Below are 10,255 nucleotides of genomic sequence, written 5' to 3' on the forward strand. Positions count from 1 at the left end.
CACTGAAACGAATGAAAACATGATCTAAGAATCTTGATAGAACTCTATGGAAACAAAATTCGAAGTGCATTGTTTTAAAACATGTGTTTTGCATTGCTGTGTAAACCCAGCTTTAGTCTTAGTCTCAGCATAGATGTTTGTAGTATCTATGGTCTCAGAATCAGTGCATATAATCGTACGCATCATTACAAGTACATGTCTTTTCTTCCTGGTAATCGACAAATGCTTCGCTAATTCATTCCCATCCTCAAGCCAATTCAATGCAAGAGAAAATCTAATTAATTTCAATTATGATAACATTCCATACAGTTCCTAACAGAAAATGGGAATTGCTAGCATTTCAGATTGGATTGTCATGGTGATGTCAGTACCATGGAAAACAAGGGAGTTTTTACAGTTGGTATAATCATTGCCTCTAGGCTTTTATGGACTAGTATTATCATCATTATCATTATATAGTGTTGCATTCATTCTATTAGTAGTAGTACATCATTATCATCAATGATGTAATTAATTACTGCATTCCAGTCAACTCAAATGTATGACGCTAAGAATTTCACTGAATGTACATATGTGCATGTATGAAACATGTACATGCACATTTTGCATTTATTGATTTCATTAGTTACATGCATGGTACAACAGGGCACAGACCGTGTGTCTCCATCCTAAATTGCTTTGGTATAGAAGTGATAATGACAATCATCATTATCATACACAAAACACCCACTAAACATTTGAGCTCCATACATGTACATGCATGTACATTCACGTACCCTTTTCATCTTTGATATTCGTCTGTGATCCTTTTTGCTTGAGGGTGTCAAAGAAATTTTTGGACAAGCTGTTGGATTTGCTGGCCTCCTTCCCTCCTCCGGATCTATTCCCTTGAGTGCTCAGTATGTAATTGGATATCAAGTTGAGCTTTCGTGGGTCGACGTTTTCCAAGAGTGACATACTCCATGAGGTGAGTATCTGTCGCCCGACGTTCATTTCCACATTGAAAATGAACTCTGTCAATGCTTTATTGCCTGGTCTGTGATAAGAGAGAGAGGGGGAGGGAGAGAGAGGGAGGGAGAAAGAGAGGGGGAGGGAGAGAGAGGGAGGGAGAAAGAGAGGGGGAGGGAGAGAGAGGGAGGGAGGGAGAAGGGGGAGAGAAGAGAGAGAAGGGGGGGGAGAGAAGGAGAGAGAGAATATTAACATGCTACTCATAATAATAACAGCATTCATCATATCTACATGTATACAGGCTCAAGCCAGACCATTCCCCAGCCTACAGTAGGCTGGAGAATGGTCTGGCTTGCGAGACTAATGCTCAACAAAGTACACAAAATTTTACATGCATTATATATGACGTGTATCTATTTATCATTGACTTTTAATATTAAATGCTCCAGTACCTTTTATTCCATCTTCATAAGCTTTTATCAATAGTTTTTTCCATAGGTGGCGGAACATACCTAAATATTAGCTGATGGACAGGACTCCACATTGTGCATTAATGATTGGGAACCAACGAGCACGAATGGGGGCATAGGCACTGCATTCGATTAGGAAGTGATATGAGGATTCAATAGAGTTAGAGGCACAGAGTTGGCAAATGGCCGTGGAATTATTTGTGAACATGTATGTGTGGCCGTTGAGGTCAGAGCAGTGTATTAAAAGACGCAGTCTGAAACTAAGAATATATGATAGTGAAGGAAAGGACCTCAAGGATGTGATGGCTGGGATAGGTTTGGGTTTAGAACATAAGGAGGGTGGCTGTAAGCAAAAGATGTCTACTAAACGGGTGGAAGGAGTAGAATCGGGATATTCACTCCATGAACAAGCAATAGCAAATTTGACCAAGCATTTCCAGGTCCTCATGCAATGATAATCGGTGTTTGAGAGAAGATCTGCAAGGTCTGGTAAGTTGAGTCTGGATAAGTCTATGGATAATGATGTTAACAGGGGAGACCTGGAGTTAGAATGGAAGCGGTAGAATAAGACTCTCCTTACAGTAATTGAGGGGGGAAGGCATAGTATGCTCATTAAGAAGCAGAGGATAACACAAGATCAATGGGGTGGGTACCGAGAAGCATATGGACACCATGTGTTAGAGTATGGAGCGGTAAGCCAAGGATGGTCCTCAAGCATTTGACCTAGATTCTTTCAAGAATTAGTATAACAGAGTGGGGAGGGGACCAGATACCAAATGGAAATGTCAGGATGGGGAGACAAAAAGTGTTGATTAGAAAGATGGAGGTTGTAGGGTTAAGCTGAGAGTAGTGGGTGCCGATGAAGGAGAGAGCCAGAAAGGCACTGCGGAAAGAGGTACAAGTCTGGGAAGCCCTGTTGGTGTGGGAGGCTGAGGCAGACAGAAGCACACCAAGGTGTTTGACAGAATCGACCTCCTTTAGCATCCGATTAGCGAGCAGGAAAGTTGTTGAGCAGCCCGTCTAGCGGAGGGACTCCCCTAGTACAAGAATTACAGACTTGTCTGTGTTGAAGGAGTAGAGCCACTTATCAGCATACTGTTGTGCAGTAGACATGTGTTGTAGATTAATAGAATTGTCAGAAATAAGACAGGCATCATCAACGTATGTGGGAGCTCCTACATATAAAGAGTTTATGAAAAGCCCCACATTCAGTAGTTCAAGCTGGATCAGTAAGTCATTGACATACAGAGAGTACAGTATCGGAGAGAGAACAGCTCCTTGGCAAATGCCTTGCTTCACAGGGAAGTATTGAGACGTGATGCTATCCCATGAGACGGCAGATACTAAATGTGAGTACCAATAAAAGAGGGTCTTCCAGATTGAGGGGGAGATACCAGCTTGCATGAGCTTGAAGAACAGCCCGTCATGCCAGACAGTATCGAAGGCTTTCTTCACATCCAAAAAGGCAAGATAGGCTTTATGATGACAGGCTTTGCATTCAGCAATACCTTCTTGCAAAATGAGAGAGGTATGGAGGGAGCTGAAGCCCTGTCTGAAACCCCCTTGAAGGAGGTGTAGGAGGGGAGTGAGGATATCAGCGATGTAGGGATAAAGAACCTTCTCAAACAGTTTACTTAGAACTGATATGAGAGAGATGTCTCTGTAATTGGCAGGATCAGAAGCTACTTTACCCTACAGAATGAAGCTGGGACAGTCCCTGTGAGAAGAATACTCCACGTGGCCACTGGAAATTAATAAAATTTAATAATTAATAGACCCAACGTGTTAGGTGTGTACAACAGACTCACTCGCTTGGACAAAACTCTCGATACAAGGCCGTCAGAGCTGCTGAGGCTGGTGAGGTTTTAGCCTCACCACATTTATAGCACCAATTTTTATTTTTATTTAAGCAATTTTAAAAATTATGTATGGGTGTGGTCAGCCTTGTTTATTTAGCCCCCTGATCATGATTTCAGCAGTTTCCAGTGCTTTAAGGAGCAATCAGAAGTCGTCAGAAGTGCCAGTATGCTTGAAATTATCTTGACCCAACCCATAATTCACGAAAATGAAGGAAAACGGCGCTTTTACTTTCAAAAGGGGGGTGTGGCCAAAAACGTGGCGCGCTTCGCGCGCCCTCACGTCCCTCAGGACTCCCTCGGCTCACCCGTGGCCTCATCACTTCTAATTTGCTTCGGACGGCCCTGCGATAAAAGTGGCTCTCCTCACCAGGCTCGCCTTATTAGTCGGGATCGCTTTTGCTCGCCCCAATAAGCTAGTAGATTTTAAAAAGTAAGCTGTGATGCTAGATCTAACTATATGTTCGATGTTTCGGTTTTGTCTCACATCTAAAAGATTTATGTCAATGATGTCCGGCATTTTCCTTTAAAATCACTTGTTTGTGTTTTGAAATTGGATCTTAATGAATTTTTTCATTTGTATCTCTTGTGAACTTACTTCCCTTAGATCAATTATTGACTGTATCTGCTGTCCAAAATGGGCATAAGTTCATCAAGATGCTGTGAGTATTATATTGATTTACAGGTCAAATAATTATTATACTTTATTATAGATTTAGTAGAAGTAGATGAATTGAAAGTAAGAAATACTGAGATTTAGCTATACATTTGATGTTCCTTTGATCTTTTTTGTATTGACTCAACTTCAGAAAAAGATCCAAGAATTACATGTCGGTGCTTTAAGAAAAATTGATGATTCTCATAAGAAACATGTCAAAGGAGGAGTTACATGCATAAATGATGAAAGATTGCAGCTATTTCTCCATCAAATTGAGAATAAGATGTTACTAGTAGCTGTTGTGGGGGAAGGCAGTTGTGGCAAGAGTACTCTTATCAATGCCTTTTTAAGAGACAAGTATGTAAACAAGTAATTGATACAGGTGTGAGGCTACTATTCTTATGCCTTAGAATCTTAACATCAGGAATTGGAAAAGTTACTTGTTTCAGGATATTTATTGGACATGATCCAAATGTTCATAAAACTCCTTGTCCAAACTTCCCTAAAGGGTATTGTAATGTGAGTGTATGAAAAATAGCTAAAAGCAAATACAAAATTCTAATATCCCACATCAAGAGTAAATAATACCTAAAGGCTGTTCTTTAGGTATTATGTACTTTTGCCCACATTTAAATAAGTTTTTTTAATAGAAATGTCCATACTTGGTCAAAGGGATTGACCAAAGAAAAGATATATTTTGCCGTGGAGCAAAAGACATTGCTTCAAAAATAGCAGAAAATAACAAGCTAGATGAGAAGGATCAGATAGACCTTGTTCTTTATACTTACATTCCTTTATTTGAATCATTGGACACTTCGACTCTCCACTTTACGCCTTACCTTGTGGACTATCCTGGAGTTGAAGATTTGAAAGATTACGTTCAGTTTAGGATAGTGTCTGCTATGATTTATGTTGAGAATTATGAAAGGTAAAACAATAAAATAATACAAAACGTGATAAAATATGCACCTATTTTTATAGACTGTTACAAAATGAAAAAAAAATTAAAGAACACTTACATTGCAAGCCAGAAGATGGTAATTATAATTGTAAACTGTGAGGTTCATAAAACTATATACCGTATAGCTGGAAATATTTGCGGGGAATTAAATTTTGCGAGTTTGCGATTCCATTTAAAGCGCAAAATTTAAATCCGCAAAATAATGAATTCATGCATGACCACAGTAGATAATGCTACAATAACTGTCAAAACCGCAAATATTTAATCCGCAAACCAATTATTTTTAAGGATTCGCAAAATTTTCGTCCGCAAAATTAACCAGCTGTACGGTATTATGCTTTCAATTAGTGCTGTGTGCGGTAATTAAAATAACTGCTCTGCATGTTAGGAATAGTAATTTGTTTTATTTTCTACTTATAGCATCAAAGTTTTTCACTGTGAGCCATTTTGACAAATACTACACATCACATGCCGATGAAGAAAATCCTGGAACAGAGGAGACTAAAGCTATAGTTGCACGTAATATTGAGCTCGTTAAACGTGAAGAAGTATTTCCTGTTTGTGGTAAGTGGGCTCTACGTGCACACCTTGCAATGAAGTATAAGGAAAGAGATGAGATTTCATGTGACGCTGTTAAGGAGGCTTGCATATTATGTAAAAAAGTACAACCTAAATCGACGCTTTCTGATTCAATAGTTGAAAAAGCTTCACACATTTTAAATGTTTCAGCATTTGAGGAATTAGAAAAAAAGTAACATCTTAAACCTATACCAGTTTATAACCAAAATTTTATTTATAGATTAAAATGTTCAATTGATCAAACTGATTTCCAGCAGTGGAATATTACAGTGTATCAACAATGTTGTGCACTTTTAGAAGGCCCTATTCAAGCAGGAGATAATGCTTTACAGATTATTGAGTCTAAAATAAAAAGTAAACTGTACTGAGGGGAATTATTGAGCTAAATTTAATAAATAGGTAGTAGAAAAAATAAGCGGGAAATATTGGTTAAAATTCAAACTTTAGAGACTATGGAAGAAGCTGTTAAAAAATGCACTTTAGAAGAATTGGAATTAGATTCACACCCAAATTTGACTGTAAATTAATTTTTATCGTGATAATAATTTCAATATATAAAGTTTAGAATTTTCTTACAAAAAGAATACATAAAAAAATTGAAGGAAGACTAAAGTCATTTTATACAAGCTGTATAGATAGTGTTAAATCTGGTAACTACACATTTGGACAATTTATGGGAGGTAACATTATGATGCATATTAGAGTATAGATCTATGATATTTTTAATGTAGACAGGAATGTGTTTATTGAGCAGGACCTTTCCATTGTGATTATGGAAGAGTTGAACAAAGAAGCAAAGAAGCATATTGAAGCTGTAAAATCCAGGCTTCGAGAAAAATATAATGGATTGGCAAGGCACATACTGGGTGATGATCCTCACAGCACAGCTTTTGATGTGGAAGGTATACATCTGAAATCATCAAAATAGCATTATTGTCATGTATGCTTTTTATAGTTGAAGCCCAAGAAGTTAATAGCTGTTTTACTGGTGAGCCTTCTGAAGGCATAAAGGGTTTTGTCAGGTTAAATTGGTAATCTGTATAATAAATCTATGTCCCAATTAGTTATAAAGCTCGAGTAAAAAAGTGGTGGAATATTGGATGGGGAATAGCTAGTGGAGTGAGTGGTTTTGGATTGCCAGGCATTCTGGTTACGATGGGATTAGCAGTTTTATCGACACCAGTTTTAATCTCATCAGCAGCAATTGTTGCTGGGCTGGGTGGATCCGCTTTACTCATTAAAAAAGGATTCAACAGTACAGATCAGAATACAGAACTGAGGTATTATTATAATACTAATGTGTGAATAATTTATAAGAAAACTAGTGAAGATGAAGTCAAGCAACTGTGTGACAAAACAAATTCTGGGATTAAAAATTCTGCAACCACAATAAGACAAGAATTTGAGAAAGTATACAATAAAACTAATTTTACATTATAATGTTTTGTGCTATAACAGGCTGTAACAAGTACATTGAGTGAATACAATGAATCACTGAAGGCTGAATATGATAGCAAATGGAAACCAAAACTCAAAGAAGACTTTGACAAAGTCAGTGTAGGAAAAATAACATTACTTAAATTTTTGGGGTTTTACAGACTGTGAATTTCTTAGTAATCATGGGTGAAGAAAAGAGTGAGTTGAAACAAGCACTTGATGAACTTAAGGAGTATTGCAGTACTCTTCAATGTTTAACTGATGAAAGCAATAAACCTAAAGATGAAGATTTTATTATGATCACTGACTGATTCTGACCTGTGTACTTATAGTAGTTATGCTTCAGTTTTTAAAATAATATTTGAATCATACAATTTTGTCAGTACATTTTAGTCTGACTAAAAAAATAGATTACACTATGCAGCCATAATAGTTCCGTGTCATAAAAAGCACTGGAGATAAAGTCCTTGTATTAAGATTTGGGAAGGAAAGTGATCCAACATGTCTCAAACTAGACGACATTGTTAGTTGAACACTACACCCTGTATCTAACCACAGAACTATTGAAATTTTAAAATTAAAAAATATAAAAAATATTTATCATGTCGTTTAATTGTTTATCCTTAGCTAGCTAAGAATCAGGAGTTAGTATCGAACATGGCTGTCATATATACAGTGGACAGTGAGTCTGTGCCAGTATATATGCAGTATTTTGATATTGTAATGATACCGTCTACCGTGTTCTTCTTCAATGGACAACATATGAAAGTTGATTGGGGGTAAGACTATATTTGTAAATCTTTATTAATTTAAGAAGTAATTGTTAGAATTTTACTGGAAGCTTCTCTATTCCTAAACCTATGATTAGTATATGTATTTTATGTGTATATACATGTATAATGCATGTAAAAATTCTCTCTGAGTAATTTTTGGTGAACTATACTAATGCATGTAGTACAGGGACGTTGACCTAATTTTTGAGTAACTTTAAAAATTTGTAAAAAATCCAATTTTGATCAGAATCAACTCAAACTTGCTACACAACATAAGAACATGTATATGTATCAGGAAAAAATATAAAAATGGAAATTTCTCTCCTGTTCATTTTTGGTGAAATTTGACCCGTGACCCTGTACTATAGTACAGGGACGTTGACCTAATTTTTGAGTAACTTTAAAAAATCGTAAAAAATCCAATTTTGATTGGAATCAACTCAAACTTGCTACACAACATAAGAACATATATATGTATCAGAAAAAATATAAAAATGGAAAATTCTCTCCTTTTTATTTTTGGCAAAATTTGACCCGTGACCCTGTACTATATATAGTACAGGGACGTTGACCTAATTTTTGAGTAACTTTAAAAATTTGAAAAAATCTAACTTTGATCGGAATCAGCTCAAACTTGCTACACAACATAGGACCATGTATATGTATCAGGAAAAATATAAAAATGGAGAATTTGCTCCTAGTCATTTTTGGCAAAATTTGACCCTTTAATAGTACAGAGACTTTAGCTTGATTTTTGATTAACTTTGAAAATTTTTGAAAAATCTAGTTTTAATGGAATCAGCTCAAATAGCACAAAACAAGAAAGAATTTTCTATTTTTAATTTATTTTTTGATGCATATACATGTACATGTACATTTCCTGATGCATATATGCACACGTACATGTACATGTTCTTAGTTTATTCCAAATTAAAAGTAGAATTTGTAAAGCTGCTCTAAAATAATGATACTATTAATTATTAAATATGCCTCTTTTTGGACAAAATTATTCCATCTTTTACTATTCACTAGAACTGCTGATCACACCAAGTTTGTTGGTGCCTTCAAGAATTCTCAGGATTTCATTGACGTGATTGAAGTGATATACAGAGGAGCAATGAAGGGTAAATTCATAGTAACGAGTCCACTGGATCGGAGGAATGTACAACAATTTAACTTAATATACAATGACATATGAAGAGAATTGAGACACTTGACACAAAAATAATAACAACAACAACAACAATAATAATAATAATAATAATAATAATAATAATGATTAATAATAATACTTACAACGAAACAAACAATTATTGACAATAATATAGACATTGATACTGAATAACAACGATAATGATAATAATAATAACAGAAAAGTTAACAAATTTTTTAATATCACAACTACTTTTTGATCACAAATGTCGTATGTGTGTACGTGTGCGTGTGTGGATCAGTTCATTAATAGTTATTAAACTAGTGACTTATGTGCTATTCTTACTGGTTGCTGGTCTCTTATGTGATAAATGAATACTGTATTGGATTTCTCATATCTGTGGAGAGGTGCATGGTGGATGCTGTTAGCAGACGCCATATTGGGCGGAGTCAGGGATCGTAGAGTAGAACTGGGTGTCGGCTCGTGGATACCATTATTGAGGGAGACAAGGCTACGAGGAGGGACCCCGGGGGGCGAGATTTTCCCATTTCCGACCCTAGGGGGTGATATTTTCCCGTTTCCGGCTATGGTGGGCGTTGAATTGAACGATGACATGCTACGTCTACTTGAAGTGGACGGGGCAATCGGACGAGCCGCAGGAGGAGAGGTAGCTAAAGAGAGCGAGCGATTGATCTGTGTCTTTTGATCAGGAGACGTTTTCCGGTTCTCTTTAGCGGAGAGCAAGTCGGACTGTATCTGCTGGGTGGTCATCAGGGCGGCCCCTATGTCGTTGTGGAGGACTTGTTTCCGAGAGTCTTTTTGGGCGGAGCCATCTTCGTCAAATCCTTTCATTAACTCGTCAAGTTCCTGTAGGGCGGAGTCGAGTGACTCTTTGTCGTGTGAGGCCTGACGGGTTGATCCCTCGGAGGAGAGGGACTCGGGACGAGTGGGGGACCTATCCTCCGTGGAAAAGGAGACACCCATGGCCCCACGGGACGAAGTGGAGCCGCCCCCGTCACTAGATTGACTGGTTTGTTGATCCAACGAATTGATGCAGAGATCAGGCAACGAGCCGCAATCCTTTTTGGGGGTGTAGTTGGGGACGTGGCTCTTTAGACTGGACGGGTACGACATGTGAATGTGACTGTCGGCTAGTGATTTGGTCTTAGCTACACTTTGCTTTGGTTTGATTGAGTGAGAACCAACCGAAGGCATTGAGGCTCTCTCTCTTTGATGCTTGATCGGACTACGAGGTGGGAGGGGCGGTGGGAGGGGCTCAAGTGACTGCAGCATCTGTAAAGAGGAGTCCAATCTCAAACCTCTTGTCGTGGCATATGGCGATATTTCCTCCACCTTCCCTCCACTGTTGAGACTGATCTGGTAGCTAGCGGTTCTTATCGGGGAAACAGGTTGGATCGTA

At 37.7% G+C, this 10,255-nt stretch overlaps 2 protein-coding genes across 3 annotated transcripts; both read left to right on the plus strand.

The window, feature by feature from the left end:
- The first annotated feature begins 3,539 nt into the window (after nt 1-3,539).
- Nucleotides 3,540-7,294, plus strand: LOC100635202 (uncharacterized). 2 transcript variants are annotated; one of them, XM_020001552.1, is made up of 17 exons: nt 3,540-3,707; nt 3,882-3,936; nt 3,988-4,013; nt 4,084-4,289; nt 4,343-4,451; nt 4,583-4,860; nt 4,914-4,969; nt 5,314-5,644; nt 5,693-5,826; nt 5,872-5,990; nt 6,038-6,152; nt 6,204-6,374; nt 6,428-6,494; nt 6,537-6,752; nt 6,798-6,882; nt 6,931-7,023; nt 7,087-7,167. In XM_020001552.1, exons 2-17 carry the CDS (start codon nt 3,912-3,914, stop codon nt 7,087-7,089), a joined length of 2,034 nt encoding a protein of 677 aa, XP_019857111.1. In that variant the 5' UTR covers nt 3,540-3,707; nt 3,882-3,911; the 3' UTR covers nt 7,090-7,167. The 2 variants fall into 2 exon arrangements, with proteins under 2 accessions (XP_019857111.1, XP_019857110.1); XM_020001551.1 differs by having other exon boundaries at nt 3,541-3,707; nt 7,071-7,294.
- Nucleotides 7,295-7,342: 48 nt separating this feature from the next.
- On the plus strand, nt 7,343-9,101 carry LOC109585457 (thioredoxin-like protein 4B; the record flags this gene model as incomplete). Its single annotated transcript, XM_020001545.1, has 3 exons — nt 7,343-7,432; nt 7,537-7,688; nt 8,715-9,101. Coding segments are annotated over 3 exons (408 nt in total), but the record flags the coding sequence as incomplete, so codon positions are not given.
- Nucleotides 9,102-10,255: the final 1,154 nt, after the last annotated feature.

Source organism: Amphimedon queenslandica, unplaced genomic scaffold, assembly GCF_000090795.2.
Source record: "Amphimedon queenslandica unplaced genomic scaffold, v1.1 AMPQUscaffold_13059, whole genome shotgun sequence".
Taxonomy (NCBI): Eukaryota; Metazoa; Porifera; class Demospongiae; order Haplosclerida; family Niphatidae; genus Amphimedon; species Amphimedon queenslandica.

What these genes read in the sequence shown, in the direction of transcription:
- LOC100635202 (XM_020001551.1), top strand. Translation starts at nt 3,912, where the DNA reads ATGGGCATAAGTTCATCAAGATGCT. An exon ending in TATGTTGAGAATTATGAAAG is followed by an intron (nt 4,861 to 4,913) that starts GTAAAACAATAA and finishes CTATTTTTATAG; the next exon opens with ACTGTTACAAAATGAAAAAA. An exon ending in CACAGCTTTTGATGTGGAAG is followed by an intron (nt 6,375 to 6,427) that starts GTATACATCTGA and finishes TGCTTTTTATAG; the next exon opens with TTGAAGCCCAAGAAGTTAAT.